General features: G+C 42.6%; 1 protein-coding gene across 2 annotated transcripts in view; it reads right to left on the bottom strand.

The window, feature by feature from the left end:
* Positions 1-840: 840 nt before the first annotated feature.
* top2a (DNA topoisomerase II alpha) overlaps positions 841-18,641 on the bottom strand; it is a 55,858-nt gene continuing 38,057 nt past the window's right edge. The window contains exons 27-35 of one of the 2 annotated variants that reach the window (XM_041173432.1): positions 18,465-18,548; positions 17,175-17,372; positions 13,403-13,514; positions 12,092-12,253; positions 6,153-6,282; positions 5,971-6,053; positions 4,559-4,762; positions 3,881-4,098; positions 841-1,477 (exon numbers count right to left, since the gene is read on the bottom strand). In XM_041173432.1, coding sequence (XP_041029366.1) covers positions 1,325-1,477; positions 3,881-4,098; positions 4,559-4,762; positions 5,971-6,053; positions 6,153-6,282; positions 12,092-12,253; positions 13,403-13,514; positions 17,175-17,372; positions 18,465-18,548 — 1,344 coding nt within the window. In that variant the 3' untranslated portion in view covers positions 841-1,324. The remainder of the gene's footprint in view (positions 1,478-3,880; positions 4,099-4,558; positions 4,763-5,970; positions 6,054-6,152; positions 6,283-12,091; positions 12,254-13,402; positions 13,515-17,174; positions 17,373-18,464; positions 18,549-18,641) is intronic. The other variant, XM_041173433.1, reaches the window with a different exon arrangement.

Here is an 18,641-nt window from a genome sequence, read left to right as displayed (position 1 = left end):
CTACAGGAAACTCTCGTACCTGGCATTGACCCTTGAGATTTTGGTCTATTTCCCTCTATGGACCTGGAATTGTGATGCCATTATGTTTGACTCCAAAGTTATTGGTGCTTTTACTAATCTTTAATAGCAAGGCAACATTAGATAAACTACTTTGACCTGCTTGAACCAATGCAGCAAAGCTAATTGCCAAGTTGAAATGCACATTTTCATGTTAGTTTTATATCTTGTCCAATAAAATGTTGGTTTCATATTATACCTGACACTCAGGTTAGGCAGGAGCTATTCATCCCTTGAACCTGTCCTGCCATTCAATTAAATTGCAAGTATATTTAAATAATTTATTTACCTACCTTGGAACCATACCCTTGGGTAAGAAAAGTCCAGCAATCCCAGCGTTGAAATTTTCAATTGATCCCCAGCTTTTTGGGGCAAACATTCCAGACTGCTGTGTAAAAAGTGTTTCCTGATAATCAGCCCTATTCAGCCTAGTTCTAATTATAAGGTTGCCCAACCTCCAGAGAAAAGTTTCTCTCAAACTATCCTATTTAATCATCATGAACTTGCCAATCAGACCACCCATTAATCTTCTATACTTGAGTCCTTATGCTGATCATAGCGTTGAATTCACATTATACAACAGAGTTCATTGATCGTACTTTTTGTGGTGGGATATTGAACTAATGTGAAAATTAATTAATACATTGATACATTTTCCAAAGGAGTTATTTTTATGCAATTACTTTATTTAACTTAGCTGTTAATTTAAAGTGCAACATTAAACAGTAGGCTATATTTTCCAAAAGCACGTTTCCACTGAAATAATGCTCAAGACAATGCTTGTACCTTGTAGCAAAACTTTATTTCAGAAATTTGAAAAAGTTTCAGGAAGTGAAGTGCAAGAGAACAGGTAAGTGAGAGTATAAGAATCAGTTGCTAGCAAATATTTACAATAGACAGATAAAAATTAAAACTAAAAATTAGCCAGCATCGTTCCAAAATATTTCATTTCATGGGATATTTCACTGGCATTTGCAGCCTATTAGATCATTCCTCATACAGAAGGTTAGAAAATAGACAAAGGTTATTCAATCCAAAGTCTATAACATATGCATTTTTCCCCAGCAGTGGTTAGAATCAGGAGTCTGGTTCAATTTCCATCCACTACTCCCCTCCCCTCCTCAAACCACACCAAGGAAGACTCTTGTCCCCAGTATAATCCAATATAACATAACATTATAAAGCTATACTGGAACTTCCTTGGTCTATACAGCCCAATGCCAAAATTGGCAGTGCACATATCAACTGGGTCCAGATATTTAAAAATTTAAAACAAATCATCATCATCAGAGTCCTCTAAATACTGAACAGGCTTTTTCGCACGGCTGGTCATTCTAGGTGCTCCACCTAGATCAACACTTGAATTGGAATCTTCAGCAATATCGATACGGAAACTGTCATCGTCCAACATCTTGCATTTCTGAAGGAGAATCATGATTAAATAAAATATTTGAGGACTCTGATTGTGTTTCAAATGATTATGCAAGTAAAGAAGCAAAATGAAAAATGTAGTGGCCAATATGGACTTCCAAAGTCTAAGTGGTCGCTATGTATATCTACAAGTGCTAATCACCTAATGCTGTAACCAAAACATCATTAATGTATAATCATCACAAGCATGTAGTAGAGGGCAGGGGCATCACCGCTCCTCAGGTCCTTGCCAATATTCACATTCACACATTAATAGGCACTGCTGAATAGCAATTAGGAAAACTCAGGCTAATTTTACTCTTCTTAACTCAGCACCCCTCTGCTGCTCCACCTAAGATCAGCTATACCAGCTGAGAGAGAGCACGAACAGCAAACCATCCTCACCTGAGTGAGTTGAATGTCTTGCAAAACAATTTGATTAGTTAAAAAATGAGCAATAGGCATCATTGTTGGGTATATGATGGCAATACTTGTAACCACACAGCACATGCAAGTGAGCTTTAATCTTTTTGAGAATTTGTTGGCAAAATGTTTTGATAAAAAGTAGTGTTTGTGACCATTTTTGATCAAGTGCATTACTTCCTTGATTATCTGATACAGTGTAACAGCACAAAAAGGCCAATAATTTTGTATGGAGAACAAATATTACTGTCAGATTGGACAATTGAAATAATCAGACCAGCAGAAGAAAGCAAGCTTAATAACTAGCAGCTCCAATAGGGTATGTATGGTATCGGGCAAGCAGCATCAAACCACATTTTGGATAGAGAGCAGACCACATTTTGCTACATGAATCAACATCTTCAGCAATCACTGATAAAGTACTGCTTGAAACTGGCAGACAGAAACTTAGAAGCTGGACAAAGATGTGCTGTATCCAGTAACTTCATGCCAGAAATTGAACAATTGTAAAGTTTGCAATGTATCATGATAAGATAAATGTGCACATTAAGATATACCTAGATTGTGCGATAATGTGCAAATTAAAATTAACATGTGGCAAAAATGATGATATTATAGCCATGCCTATGGTTAGTCAGTAATTTCTATTGGCCAACACTGATCTAGCTAAATATGGTACCTAAAAACAATTTCATTAGTTACTCTCAAATGACTGAAATTTTAAAAATAAGTTCAAGTGACACATTGGGAGGGGGTAATTTTATAGCCTCTCTCGTGGCATGTTTGGAGGCAGGTAGGGAATTAAATTAGACAGGATGGTGGCATACCAGAACCCTGCCACTTTCCCGCTTCCACCAGAATTAAGTTGGGGCAGTGAGGCCCGTGATCACCAATTGAGGCCCTAAAGTGGCCAATTAATGACCCAATTAAGGGCCTCAACAACCCCCCCCACCCGTACCTGATCAAAGAACATGACAACGAGAAGAGGAGCCTGCGAAGAGCCCCACCACTGTTCTTGCTGCTCACTTCTCTCGTCATTACTTACTTGTGTTCTGGGTATTGCTCCTTGATCCTGGGCTTCTGCTAAGTGTTGTTCCAGCAGCAGCTGTTCAAAAGAGCCTCTGATTGGCCAACAGCTCTCAGTAGGTGGGATTTCTGCCCCAGGGTCCTTGATCCTGGGAAAGGCCTAGCAGCAGCTCTTAATACTGGCAGGCCTTCTTGAGGGAGGCGGGTCTTCTGCCAGTTCTCCAGTCAACAGACGAGACCCCCGATGCTTCCATAAAATCCTGCCCCATTATGTCAATTTACATGAAGTGTGCCTCATTCTCATTTATTATGCAATGTACACCCCACCTCCCGCCATTGGCAGGTCGTGTGTTGATCTGTGCTTTGTGCAGATCTCAGTTTAAAATTACAGTGCACATTTGAATAAATTATTAAAATTCCAAAAAGAGAATTCCATCAGTCATGGCTGGTCTTGAACCAGGTCTCAGAGATGAAAGGATGCTAATCGTCTGCTCCAGGCAGCTCTCTCTATTAACAATACTTGGTTCCACTTAGAAACAGAAACTAGGAGGAGTAGGCCATTCGGCCCTTTGAACCTGCTCTGCCATTCATTATGATCATGGCTGATCATCCAAACCAAAAGCCTGCTCCCGCTTTCTTCCCATACCCTATAGAAACATACTACTCATTGTACATAGAAACCATGTTAAATTTAACTATTGGATGCTATATTATCCCAAAATGTACCATTCAGTTCACTACTTGCATTTCGCTAAACTTAAGTGTTTCTTACCATTACATTAAATTTACAGATTAGATAGGGAGCACAAGCTGGCTATAACTATATTACCTTAGTCTAGAAAAAGTCACATTAGACTGTGGCGATCTTATTACTAACTTTAAAGAAATACATTGGCTATTTTAGACAGCAAAAAGTGAAAGATCCAACAAACTGATTCAGAATTTTAAATGAAAAAGCACTCACTTTGTTTGTAGTTGCTTTTGCAGGCTTTGATCCAAAGTCAGATTCAGAATCTGAGTCACTGTCCTTTTTCCTTTTAGGTTTTTTAGCCTTAGCAACTTTCTTTGGAACATTGTCTTCATCAGAAGATATTTTGTTTTTTGATTTTGTAGCAGTCTTGGAAGATTTTGGAGCAGCCTTTTGTTTGGTGAGAACATCAAAAATGGAAGGTTGGTTTTCATCTGGAAATAATTATATTTTAGATTAGAGCTGATGTTCAGCTTTTCAAAGTCACAATTCGTTACTGTTCTATAACTTTGCAGTAGGTATAATTTACCTTGAAACACAAATGAAATGAAAATAAATTTACAGCAAATGCCCCTCTTCCCTGACTGGGAAATCCCAGTCTTCCTCAAAGCTGTTCAAGTAGGCAGTTCTCATGAGTGGTCAAAAGGAAAGCTTCTCAGTGAACTCCTGCCCACCCCCCCACCCCCCGACCCCCCGCTAAGCCCTTGTCACTGGTAGGGAGAAGGAAAGTAAAAAAGGCTTTAAACATTCTATCTGAAGTAGATTTGATGATATAACTGGGAAGGACTTTAGAAAGAAAGACTTGTATTTCTCCCCAATTACGGGCAGTAATTTTTTACCAAAGATTCAGGAACTGTGCAGATTACAATCCATACCAGATCTTTATTCACTTGCCTTTCTTAGAAGCAGCAGTGGTTTTTTTGCCAAGAGCACGTTTTTTTGGAGCTGCTTTTTCTCCAGCAGGTTTGGCTGCTGGTTTTTTGGCTGTAGGTTTAGATGTGGTGGAATTGATTGTGGGAGCTTCAGGTTCATCAACAGAATCGGAGGGGGATAAAGAATCATCAACTACAGGAATATTCTTTTGAATGTCCTCTATGGCTGTGATAAACAAGAATAGGTTTTGCAGTTAGGAAAAAAGTTTCTTTTATACTCATATCGAGATCTCAAATCTTGAAAAATACTACTTGCATATTAATTACATTTTCTAAATAGGCAGCACCAATATTTTACTGAATGGGAGAAAAATAGCACCTTAAAAAAACCTATGCCTGTGCTACAATCATCAAAGCAATTTTAGTACCATTTTGTAGAATTACAAAAATATTTAGAGTTCCTTGAAATATCTAATTATGTTGTACGGGATTGATCTAGACAGTCACATTTACCAAGGTACACATGCAGCATTTTGGATGTGTCATCCCAAAATGCAACCCAATCTCAAAAGCACCATGGGTTAAAACATTTTACTCAAAGCTCTTCATATCAAATTTGGGCTTTCATAATACTCCACTAAATTCAAGGTATTATATGCAGAAAATGTGGCTTAATTACGAGTCAACTTCTGAAAATCCTTTTGCTCACCTAACATTGAATCTGCTGCAAAAAAACCCTAGTGCTTGGCAACAAACCAGTAGGTGGCACACCTAAGCATATAAAGCATACAAGGAATGCTGGAGCCAAATATCTATCAAACTGTGGTCCAGTGCATTGATTTAAACTGGACATTTATAACAAGTCCAGAACAAGAGAAAAAAAATTGGCCATCGTTGGTATGGTATTGATTATTGTTTCAATGCACACGCATACCATGTGATGGGTAGGCAGCTCCTTTCATGCACAATGTAATTATAACATGAATTACTGAAAAGAGGCAAATTCTGAATTTGCTTCTATTAGCATACATGCACTTTACAGATGTAACACCATGTCCAACAACTTGGCACAGGGGTACATTTTGTTCTACCCATCTCACTCATGAAGGTATAATCTTGTTGGAATAGGGTTCCACCAGTTTTGATCAGCCTTGGTTTCATCTGTATTTTACCACAGGCGAATGTCAGAGCCCAATTTGCCCATATATGTATAAGTGGATGGCAGTTTCCAAGTGCACAAATGTTAAATTTCCACCCGCAACCAGCTGGCTGAATTGCACAGCACAGTTTAGAGATCAAACCCAAGATCAACTAGTGTGTATGATTCATTCATTTTCTTGATAAAAATCACTGAACCATTAGTGCTGTTTCACATTTTTTATCATAATGATAATTCCTTAAAGCTGCTACCACTGGAAACGCAGATTCACTTACATGCTTTGGAAGATGTCTGTGATGATTGCAAAATTGCATTCTCACGGGGAACAGATTTTTCCGAAGCCTTTGTCTGAGCTTTCCTGTATGAAACAGATTACATTTATTATAAGCAAATGTAGGAATTTTCGTTCCACTTGAATACTTTCATCAATGATTTTAAATCTAATTTTGACACTTACTTATTTGCCTTTGGAGCTGAGAACTCAGTTTCACTGTCAGAAATATGAAATTCATCATCACTTTCCTGATCACTCGTCATTTTGTCATTGTCCTCATCAGATGATCCAAGCACATATTTGGCCTTCGAAGCTGTTGTAAATGGGGAAGAGAGAACTTATTAAAAGAAAATAATTTGCCTTTCCACTTAGGAAGTATTAAATTAAAAATGTGAGCAGTGCTTGAGAAAACATCACAAATGAGCCTGGAGAGAATAAAAACATGGTCAAAAATGTTAGTATACAGATGTGATTTCAGGTTTGAAGTTCTAATTTAGCATGTTTTCTTTTGGGAAATCCAATTAAAGGACTAAAAATCTTGTATAAAATGCCAAAGTTTTGGTGCTATCAAATTTGGGAATTAGAAACCTGAAGATTAAACAAAGAAAGAAAGACTGAGGCAAAGCGTTTTATATTTTTGAAGTTCCTGGAAAAGAATAAATTAGAGACTACAATAAGCATTGATTTCAGTGGAGGTAGAAAAGGATGCAGTGCCTATTAATAACTATTAAACATAGTTTTGATATTTTTTCCAAAAGTGTTAACAAACAAGTTATCAGGTGGAATTTTCCAGTTCCCCCAACCAGCAGGTATAGCGGCAGGCATGGCAATGAGGTGGGAATGTGCAGTCCTGCCCGTTATGGCAGGTCGGCATTCCCGCCAGGGGCCATCACGAAACTGTTTTGTATCCGGTTAATGGGATGCAGATGGGGGCACAACCAGAATCGCCCCCCTTCCCTGCCCGCCCAATCATCTGCACTGCCTGGTGGGTTTTCATGCTGGTCCAGAACACGCCTGGACCAACGTGGCATGCAAATATCGGCACTTACCTGAAGGAGGCTTGGGGCAGCCTGCAGGGGTCAAGATGGAGGCCTCAAGCAACCATGGACCCTGGAACACCATGTGCAGCAGTGGGTGGGTGGAGCTTCAACCTCGCGGATTGTCTAGCTGTAGCAACTTCCAGGAGATGGATTGTCAAGCAGGAGCTTCTCCCAGGAGGCGGATCTTAAGCTGCACATGGAAGGCTGCAGGAGGTACTGTTAGCAACAATGATCTGTGCTGGGAGGGAGGAAATTAGACAAGGAGGAGAGAAATGAAGACGTGGGTGGGTGTGGAGGCTTGCAGGGGGTGGTGAAGGTTGAAAAAAGAGAGACGCTGCAGGGGTTGTCGAATGGGTGAGCTGGTACAGAGCGGGAGGATGGGAAAGATTGTGCCAGGGTGCGGTTGGGGAGGGGGTTTGTAGGCCTGAATGGACATGGGGGTGTGCAGGTTTGAACAGGCATGGTGGGGTAGGGAAAGGGGTTTTTAATATCAACTGAGGAGTCCTGGGGAGCATACTCAGGGAATTGGTGATAGGAAGGGATGTTGAGGATTAAAGGGTAGGGTGAAGGTTCAGCAACGGTGGGTAAAAGGGGTGCTGAAGGTTGTTGCAGAGGATACGGAAGGAGATGTGGATTCTGGGGGCTTGGCAGATCCAGTCACGGCGGTGGGCTCCTCAGGAAGTTAGGGAACTTTGACATCCCCCTGCACATGATGGAGGAGGATTGTGTGTGGGGGTGGGACGGAGGAAGGAAGTGGAGGTAAAGGTATTCAACTCAATGTTGAAGGTCACGACAACCATGGCTGTTCCAAACTATGCAGAGCCTCATGGTGGAGATCTCGAGATACTGCATGGGAGTTGGGTCATCAGGATTGGGTGGAGATGCTGGTTGGCCTCAGTTGGGCAAATGAAGGGGAACCCCAGCATATAGTACTTACAATGCTAGGGCACTGGGGACAGATGAATGTGTGAAGGACAAAGGCTCACTGTGCGTGAGAGACTTCTTCCACATCAGACTCCATTAAAGTGCAAGTGGACTATATTTACAGAAGGTGTCTAAGATTAACAACAATAGTGCACCCATGCAACCACATGTGAAATCAAAATTTCTTAATCTTCTGTTCCTATCAGTCCCTTCTAGGTGCTCCCCCAACATCTGCAGCAGGCGTGGAGGCAGCCTGCTGACCAGTCTGTCCTGTTGTCATGGATGACCATGGTGACCGTCCTCTGGGGACCCAAGACCTGGAGAGCCTGGTTTACTTTGATTGCTCCCTCTGCAGTCAGAGGACAAAGCTGAAGACCCAGGAGTGTCCAACAGCCGCTCCTCCACCCTTTTGGTGCCCGAAGGCCCCTGTCTGACTTCTTGAGCAGAGGGGCATAGGCATTGCAAAAACTCACCCATGACTACAGTTATAATGTGCAGGTTTGTATGCATCTCCGGCAGAAACTAAGTATTCTCTTAGATCAGTTTCTCCATGGCGTCCGCCATGCGGTGCTTGGAGAGCTCGATGCATGCACATGTCGGCACTTCATCAGAGGGCAGGCGGATGAACTCCTCTACCTCACATGGCAATCTGCTGATGGCTTCCAACACCTCTGCCTGATGTTCCCCTGCCTCTTGCAGCTTCCCCAGCCTCTCAGAGTCTCGTCATCCAACTTGGATGTTGCAGATGCCTCTTCTAAGCAGTCCTCCCAAGTACCGGTGAGCTTGGCTGACCCTACCTTCTCCTCCTGCTGCTGTGGGCACATGTCTGTGTGGTGACCACCAGAAATCGAGACCCGGCCTGAACAACATCTAGTACCCATTAAGGTGTGACTCTGCGCTAGTGGAGGTTACAGATGGCTGCTGCGATGTGCCTCTCCAGGTGTACTTTCTTCCTCCTCCCCCATGTCCTCCATCCTCTGTGGCTGGAGGAACTGCTGGACAGGGTTCTCCTCTTGTTCCCTTCGCCTCTTCCTGCCGGCATCTGTGAGAGAGTGAGTGACTCCATGAGCTGGCTCCGACACGGAGGAACGCATGACCTTGGGTTGCTACATGGTATTCATGGATCCTTACTGGATGGAGGTCACCTGTCGACCTCACCATCACTGCAGGCTCAGCTTGGTTCCTTCCTAGGCAGCTGGGCTGCCCACTCCTCGCATTCAGCGAGGTTCTAGAGGTCAGGCTGGCCTCTCCCATCTTCTCTCTCTCTCCCTCCTGTTGTGCTTCAACTTTTCCTGTGTAAAGAGAGAAGATAGGGCCGAGAGCAATCAGGTTTCATGTATCTTTATCGTGCTTCCAGTCTTACAAATAACCAACTGGATTGTGTGCCATGTAACATACACTGCAAATTGTCCAGAGGGTTCTGGTGCAGCATCCTCCAGTGCAGTGAGCCCATGTAGATAGAGGGATAAGGCTGAGAGGCATTTCATTAGTGGTGTTTGCTGGTGCTCTCAATGCCTAACCCCCTACCTCCCAGACAGCATCTGAGCTCTCTGTATGGAAAGGTCAGGGACCTAAGAGTAGCCTCTCCACCTGCAGACTAGATGGACTGCAGTAAAGCTGAGGCCTCGCCTCAATGTGGTGCTGCTCTTTTATGCATAGGCCGCATGGATGGTGCCCTTGCACTAAGACCCATGTCCCTCACTGAGGTGAGTGTTGAGAGTTCACTTACCCTGTTGGAGCAGATGAGGTCATTCATGGATTTGCAGCATTGTAGGGCAGTCCTCTGGTGGAGGTCCTGGGCAATGACCTTCCTGGAGACTTCCTCCCATGCTGGGTTGGTGTGACAGCTTGGTCTCCTCCTTATGTCCTCTGGGTAGAGGATGGCCCTCCTGGCCTCCACTGCATTGAAAAAGACCTCCAAGGACCCGTCACTGAATCTGGGGGCCGGAGGTCCCTGTGATCGGTGGGTCATCTCCTCCTTCAACAGCGGGCTGATGTCTGGGCGCCTTTTAAATATGGTGCCTGGATTTGACAGCAGGACGTGCGCCATCCAGCCTACCCCACCATGAAAAGAGTCAGGAAACCTCCGAATGCACAATGCATGAGGCCAGCATGGTGAGATATGATACAAATTCCCACCAGTCTATGCAGCGAGAAACACTCTCAGCTCCCGCCACAGGACTTGCCTCTTGAGCGGAAAATTCCACCCATCATCTTTTATTTGAAATCTCCAAAAGGTGATATTGAAAGAATCAAAGGCCCTAAAAGATGCCATCTAGAACGAGTAACAGCTTTCCTGAATTTTTCCAGGAAAATATAATTTGGTTACTAAAATTGTGCAAGAATTAACTTTGCAAACAAGCAAATTAAAAGCTGTGCAAGGTTCATCATAACGTTACACTATACACTACTGTTCTTCGAAGGTGAACAGTCTTCTGTAAAGTAAATTTTGAGAAGTAAATTTTTCTACCTTATCAAATTTGATAAAGTTTGTTTACAGTGACCATTTTAATTTACTACCAATTGATTCTACAGTGACAACTGAAGGATGAAATAGCTTTAAAACAAGGTAATGCTTTTAGCTTTTTAAAGCTAATATAGACAAAAGAAAAAATGACTAATAATTGAAATCTGAAAACAAAGTGCTGGAAATATACATCAGTACAGGGAAGACTCACAAGCACTTTATCTTTTTGTCAATTTTCAACTCTGTTGAAGACATTGATACCAAATGGTGCTGTTAGGAAGGGAGTTTGAGGATTCTGACCCAGTGACAATGAAGGCGCAGCAATATAGTTCCAAGTCAGGATGATGTGTGATTTAGAGGGGTAATTGCAAGTGGTGGTATTCCCGTGCACCTGCTACTCTTGTTGTTCTAAGTGGTAGAGGTCATGGATTTGGAAATTGCTGTCGAAGGAGCCCTGGCGAGTTGTTGCAGTGCATCTTGTACAGATTGCTGCCAGTGTATTGGTGGTGGAGGAAGTGAATGCTTAACATGGTGATGATTTGCCAGTCAAGGGGGCTGCTTTGTCCTGGATGGTTGTCAAGTTCTTGAGTGTTGTTGGAACTGCACTCATCCAGGCAAGTGGACAACATTCAGTCAACTTTTGACTTGTGCCTTGTAGGTGGTAAACAGGCTTTGGGGAGTCAGCAAGTGAGTTACTTGCCACAGAATTCCCAGCCTCTGGCCTGCTCTTATATCCCCAGTATTTATGTAAATGGTCCAGTTAAATTCCTGGTCAATGGCAACACCAGGATATTGGGAAATTCAGCAATGGTCATGCCATTCAATATCAAGGAGAAATGGTTAGATTCTGTCTTGTTGGAGATGATCACTGCCTGGCACAAATGTTACTCGCCACTTGTCAGTACAAGCCTGATTGTTGTCCAGGTCTTTCTGCATACAGGCGAATGGAACAAAAACACTAATCGTTGGTAGGCAACCTACTTCTCACCTTATGATAGAGGGAAGGTAACTGAAGCTGGCAAGTTGGGCCTAATAGACTGCCCTGACAAACTCCTGCAGCTGAGTTGATTGGTCTCCAATAACCACAACCATCTCCTTTGTGCTAGGTATGACTTCAGCCAGTGGAGTTTTCCCTGATTCCCACTGATTTCAGTTTTACTAGGGATCCTTAACATCACAAACGGTCAAATATTGCCTTAACATTGAGGGCAGCTTCTCTTGCTGTGGTGTAGTTCTGTGGATGTCAGCCATTTTCCAAAACTTAGGTCAAATGGCCATTTTTTCTAACTTTGAATGTTACTGGTGTCACAGCCAATCTCTATTCTGATCTTTTTCCAATAGGTGCACTTTAGAGCAGGGATCACTGAATAGCAATCTGTTGCAAAAACCATGCCCAATTCCAACTTTGCTAGCATCCCAGCCACTCCTGAGATCTAGTTGTTAGAGACCTCGGACCTTTCAATTTGTATGATTCATGATGCTTTTCCCAGCTGATTCATTGAAGCTAACCATGACTTATTGTATACTATGTATAGATAATTTATTAATTCAACTCTGCATGATAGATTTTTGTTAGTATATTTCCTCTTATGTATTCACAAGACCAGTGTTTACAAACCATCTTTTAAAATCCTTAAAAAGCTGCCCCCCCATTAAATTATTTAGTACAAATATTGATTCAAAAGCACTACCTGCCACCCTTTGTGGTTTCTGTCTGGGAGGAAGTTCAACAATCTCCATGTCATCATCTGATTCCGATGCTGAACCTGAATCTGACCAGGGGTCCTTTTTCTTTGCAAGAGGTTTAAATTGAAGTTTAGTCTGTTTCTGAGCTGTTGGCTTAGTCCTGGTCCCTTAAATAAAATGAGCAACTATTCATTAACACAATAGAAATAGTGTAATAAGCTCATTCAAATGGATTATGTCCATGTAACATCAGTTAGTTGCAGGTTATTAAATGGTGTGCACCATAACAAATATCATTTGATCTAGTTCTTTGAATATCCCAGCATGCTATCCAACTGGGTTGAGATTGATGAATATTATGGGGTGGGGAGAAAAAAGATTCACATTCACAATCACCACACATCAAGTGTCAACCTGGTAGTGCCAGCACAGCAGGCAGTTAATAGGAGGTAAAACGTCTTTGCTAATGTAGCAATGGTAATTAAAAAGCACAACAGGTTTTTAATGCATTCATCCTAATGTACAGATGGCAAAGATCAACAACCTATCCTTTCTGTGGGAGATAGTAGGTGGCATGAAGGAAAATGTGAAAGTGCACAAATACAAACAATGAATTGTAATACAGCCAAAATCATTTACACTGTCTAATATCTATTACATGAGCTAGTGTCGAATCCCCAAATAAGGTAACTTAGATGCAGGATTAAATGAACACAGGGGTTAAGTGGCTATGATACACAGTACTGGAGTTGGTGATTGAAGCAGAGACTATGTCAATGTTTAAGAATGTGTTACAAAAGAAGGAAAGGAGAGTAAAGTGATATGGAAGAGAGCGGGCAGCTATGATTAGATCTACTATTCTTGGAGAATAAAAACCCCAACATATACTGGTTGACCTAAACTGTCTGTTCCCATGTGATAATTTCCAAATCAGTCTATGTATGGTGATGTATTGAATATGTTCTACTTGCTCCATTAAATACGTCATTAAAAAAACAATAAAATTATACAGAGACTCTCCTTTTCCTCAACTTATTTCTATTGCAATACACTATGGTTATATACCTCTGCTGGAAAATACAATATGATCTAGAGATTGTGCTCAATCCCCAGAAGGTCCACCAAAGTTATTTTCCTCTCCCCTCCCCAAGGGAACATTTGATACAAGGTGGCTGCAATTGGGCATTCAGTTCAAGTGAAATGGAAGAAATTAAACATATATGTGTACAATAGTTGCACATGCTGGTGTTTCCATATGCCAGTTCCTGTTTAGAGAAACTCATCCATTTTTTGGTTAAATGACACTGTGTACGTACCTGCTTCAGTTTTCACTTTCTTGGAAAGTCGTTCTGCAAGACTTCCATTTTCAGGAGAACTTCCCTCTTTGTCACCAAATTCAATCTTAACAGCAAGAGAATCTGTTTCGCCCTGTAGTATAACAAATATTTTTAAAAACACAAGCCTAAAATTCACATTACAGCCTTGACAAATAGTAGTGATCTTACATTGCAGTTCCACAAGATCAAAAATAGATCTGAAACAACTGGAATTTTGAATAATTCATCACCTGATAGTCTGAAGAGTCTTATATCACAACAAACAAATAAAACCAACATTGTCAAAGCCATTTTCGTTAACAAGAAAAAAAATACAAGATTAGCTTAGACATGTCTCCTTCTTCAGCAGTACTGAAGTTCATTACTACCGAACAACAATTTAAATACAAGATTGCTTGCAAATTGCAAGCAGTGAATCTGGCTTAAGGGTTCATCTGAAAACACCGACATATGCAGATGGATGATCAAATTAATCAGTTGTATGCTTCCTCCTTCTTCACAAATATATGAGTATTACATTTAGCCATAAAACCCCATGGGCCTTTTAAAGAACCACACCCCATTCAGAGCACAACAAGCTGGGTGGAATGTTCCCATCCCTCCCAAGGCAGGTTTTGTGGCAGGCAGGAGAATCCAGTGGCAGGCAAAAAGGTGGAAATCCGCTGGCCTAAAAACAGTTTGCAATTCTGCTGATGGTGCCGCCGACAATTGGTGTGAACGCCATTTGCATTCACTAACATGTCATCAATGCTCATTAAAACAGCTGCTCACCGGAATCTTGTCAGGCCTTCCAATCCAGCAGTAAATCATGTCAGCATCAAGCCCGTTTGAAAAGGGGTGGCATGCACAAGTCGGACCTCAGTTCGCTGGTAACTTCAAGGTGAGTAGGACATACATAACCTACCTGTCATAGCGCTGAGCCAGTCTTGTTGCAACGAAAGCCACACTGCTGGGGCTGTAGGGTTGATCTGCTCCTGCTCTTTGTCTACATTGTCCCAAAGAACACCACTGTGCTGTGGCATGCATGCATGCATGCCTCCACTTTCAGAAACTAGCACTTCAACTGGGGGTACGCTGTGAGGAGGCAAGGGTCAGGTTGATGAACACAAGGGGGGCAACGGGGAGGGAAGGCTGTGTAATGGCAGTGAGGGGGAAGGGCAAACACAAGTGGGCCTTTCTGGGGTCACCCTCTAACTTCTTGTTGCAAAGGAGTGAACAGGAATCTGCTTATAAAGAAAGGAGGAAGACCTCCTTGCGATGAAAGCCACTGAAATCCAACGTAAGGGCTACTCAGAGCTCAGTGGCTTCACATCACATTGCTGCATCTCAAGAGTAACACATAGGAATGCAGAATTTGAGAATGCAGGCAGTAGTGAAGGAGGCACAGCTGTATCATATGTGGCATTCCATCAATGAAGGCCGTGGTCACCAGAATTGACATTCCTAACAGGCCAAAGGGCATCCACTCATTGACCATGAGCAACTGATTGGTCATTAATATGCCACATCAGAGATTGGAGCACAGAGCTAAGTTGGGTCACTCATCTCAATTAAACTTGAGCATCCCACGCAGGGCTCAAGATGTTACATATCTGTGATGTCACCTTGGTCACCTCAATGTGTGTGCTAATGTCTCAGGGACAAGGTGACATCAGCCACCATGCAAGTAAGTCAGGAAAAACTACAGACCCTTAGTTTTCAAACATGTCATCTTGTGAGCTTCACTTTCTTGCGCCTTGAATCATTAGTGTCTACAATGTTTCCTTTCAGAGAGAAGGCAACAGCACATATGGATCAAGGGCTCAATGTTGCCTTTGTCAAGATCCTAATGCAAAGGGGGAGGCGAAGGATGGAGAGGCGACTCTGCAAGCAGCTCCAGCAGAAGGGACAAGGTCAAGCGGAGCGACCCAGACAACTGGGGCAACTCACCAGACTTAAGGTTTATCGTAAAAGAGTTTTCTATTTACAAATGAGTAAGAGGCAATGCTGTGCATGTCTGCGCTTGTCGCTCTGGTACATCACATATGCCAAAATTCTTCCTTAAGACCTGACGCCATGTGCAGTTGGAGGGTATCCCCTGCCAGCAGTTTTGAAGGTGACCGCAGCACTAAATTTCTTGGCCTCTGGTTCCTTCCAAGGATCAACAGCATCTCTTAGTCCGCAACACATTGATGCATAAAGGAGGTGACAGATGCCCTTTACAGGAAGGCCGATCATTATGCCAGGTTTGCTCTGAACATCCGCAGCAGAGGTGGAGGCAACCTGCTGATTGCTATGTCCTGACGTCTGTGATGACCTTGGCGGACGTCCTCTAGTGGCCAAAAGCCTGGAGGGCCCTGGTCTGGTAAGGGTGACCTACTCAGAGGCAGAAGTGCCCTCAATAGCCTGAGAAGCTGGAGTGGATGGGGTCACAGGCAGAAGGGGCTGTGAGCAGCTGCACACCCTTGGAATGTTCTGAGAGGAGGTCGCTGGAGCGTCTGGCTGACACTCATCCTCCCTGTGGGTGCCCGAGGGCCCCAACCTGACTCCTGCAGGAAATGGTGCAACTGGAGGGAGGTCAAGATGCCTTGTCCCCATGTGACCTACATATTGAAGGCGCCCACCAGGGTGTTGCACCATGGAGTGCAGGGCCAAGCGCAAATCCAACAAGACTTGGTGGACCAAGGTCTCCATAGTGGTCGGCAGCCTTTCCATGAAGGCCTCAAGGCACTTGCATGTCAGAGTCACTGCACCAGACAGAACGCACGGGCCATGCTGACCTGCTCTGTGACGGCATCCCATACTTGAGAGGTGAGGCTGCTGCACTTCCTGCAGCCATCTCTGGGATAGAGCACTTGCCCGTGTGCCTGAATTCCTCTGATCAAAGTCTGGAGGGCTGGTGGGTGAAGTGGGATGCTGCTTTCTTCTCGTGGCTCTCGGCCTTCTTCTGGCTGCAAGACATCTCTGGTGGGCTGGAAAGAGTGAGATTGTGTTGGACTGGCCTTTAAATATCGCACCAGGTCCACCTGATGGCAGATGGACGAATCAGCTCCTGACCGGCCAGATGATTTGGACCGATACGCGACTGTGAATAATGAATGACCTGCCAAGCACAGAACCAGGTGCGAGTTCTCACCATTCTGGCCAGCAGGGTGGGTGCTGCCGTAACCGCCCGCCACTGCACTTAGTCTCATTAATGGAAAATTCCACCCACTGTATTACAGAGCTTTCCTTTTCAGTTCTCATTTTTTTGTTTTGTGGTGAAGGTCAATGAAAATCAAAAGAAGTTGGGTAATTACCAAAGTAGTTCCAAGCCTAAATTTTCTCATTAATTAGTATGCACTATGCTATCAATAACAAACAGCACATGTTAGGTTAACATCAACATTCTAAATTTAAGTCAGCAATTTCATTGACTATAATTCTTACATACAGCAATTAATATTGAAAAAACATAGGCTGGGATTTTCCAGCCCCGTTGTTGCGGGAGATTCAGTGGCCCAGCCAAAAGTCAATTGACTTTTGGAGGGACCGGAAGATCCCGATGGCTGGGCCAGAAAATCCCACCCATAGTATTCATTGTTATGACAACATTTCTTTGATTCAAGAACTTTTCGTACAGTATGTTAACGTCAGCACCAAGACCCAATCACAATAGTAAAGCTATTTTAGTGTTGTTGACTATACTTGTTGTTTGTTTGAATCACTTAATTGCAATTTAAAAAGCTTCACATTTGCCTTCAGCAATGGCCCTAGAAGCAGATATTCTCACCTTTCCCTTTTTCTTGATATTTTTCCTGGTGGCCTCCATCTTCATGGCAGTGGTAATTCTGGGGACAACCCTTCTGCCTTGAGGAGATGGCATGGTTTCTTCCAACTGCAGCTTCTTCATTTTACCCTTACCACCTTTCCCTTTGACAGCCTTAGAAATGTGAGCCAACTCATCATCTTTTTCCTGCATTTCCACACGCTGAATAAAAAAAGGAAATTACTTTGAAAAGGAAAATATACTGGTCTGTTCAGTGAGGTGAAGATTTGTATTCCCTATAAAGTTTTTTGCACTGTGCAATGAATGGAAGAAAATTAAATTACATCACATTATATACTATATCACAACAAAAGAGTCGAAGGGCCTGCTTCTGTGCTGATTAACTGTATGACTTTAAAATGACATATTTCATTATGCTTTTAGCTGTGTAGTAGCAATATTCCATCCCTGTTCAATCAATTCTGTATCCTTTCACCTGACATAATGCAAAGTTAACCAGCAAACTCAACAGCTGTATTGGCAAGGGTCAGCTAACGTTAGTGGGGGAGGGAGAGCACCTAAAAACCATTAAACTCGTCCTTGTTGAACCCTTTTCTGAGCATAAAATGGGACACAAAGGGCCAGTTTTGTAGCTGTGCTCCATGCACAAACAGTGCCTGTCCCTAGGCAGCACCTAAAACAAGTCACAGGCACCATGCATATGAAAATGAGGAACTCAACATCAGTTTTAGGTTCTTTTGCTGAAATAGTTAGCAATCAGCAGAGCAGATGCAAGACAAACTTTAGCAATAACACCTCAGTATTAAAAAAGTCAAGAAAGCACAAATTTTAGACAAATTCACATATTGTACCTGTGCCTGAGCAAGTAAAGAATGAGTCCAGCTATGTGATAACACCCAATTTTTCCACTGCTAGCATAGTGATTTGCTATATCTGAGATATTTACTATAGATCCTGCCTGCTTGATCCCAGAGTAGTGCTTAAAGAATTGGGTCCTCAGTGCGCCCTGCAAATTTCCTTTCCTTAACTAAATCAACCAAAAATACATTCATTGCTGTTTGTAGGTCTGTGCTAAGGAGTAATGTGCTTCTTTCTTTACTATGCACTGGCAAATTACTTAATGGCAAATATTTAAAGAAAACTTGCAGCACATTCAACACCATTACAAAAGTCTGTACCAAGAGGAAGATGGTAGGGATGAGAGAAAATTACTGGGTAATCCCAATTTATAAAGTGTAGATATACACCATTAATTTAATCATGTCTCCAATCAAGCAGAAACTACTTTTGTACCTCAAGCTCCTCAATGAAGGCTGCTAGGTCTTCCTTCCATATATCTGTTGGGCTTTTTCTTTTCAGATCTTTCAATTCTTTTTCCTAATATAAAAGAGATTGGAATTACAATCAAGAAACAAAATTAACCCCCATTTTCTGAGTCATACAGATTCCTCACTTCCAAATTGGGACCAT

The sequence above is a fragment of the Carcharodon carcharias genome, chromosome 23 (assembly GCF_017639515.1).
Source record: "Carcharodon carcharias isolate sCarCar2 chromosome 23, sCarCar2.pri, whole genome shotgun sequence".
NCBI classification, from domain to species: Eukaryota; Metazoa; Chordata; class Chondrichthyes; order Lamniformes; family Lamnidae; genus Carcharodon; species Carcharodon carcharias.
Note: the sequence above shows the minus strand (reverse complement) of the source record. Positions and strands in the feature narration are given on the sequence as shown.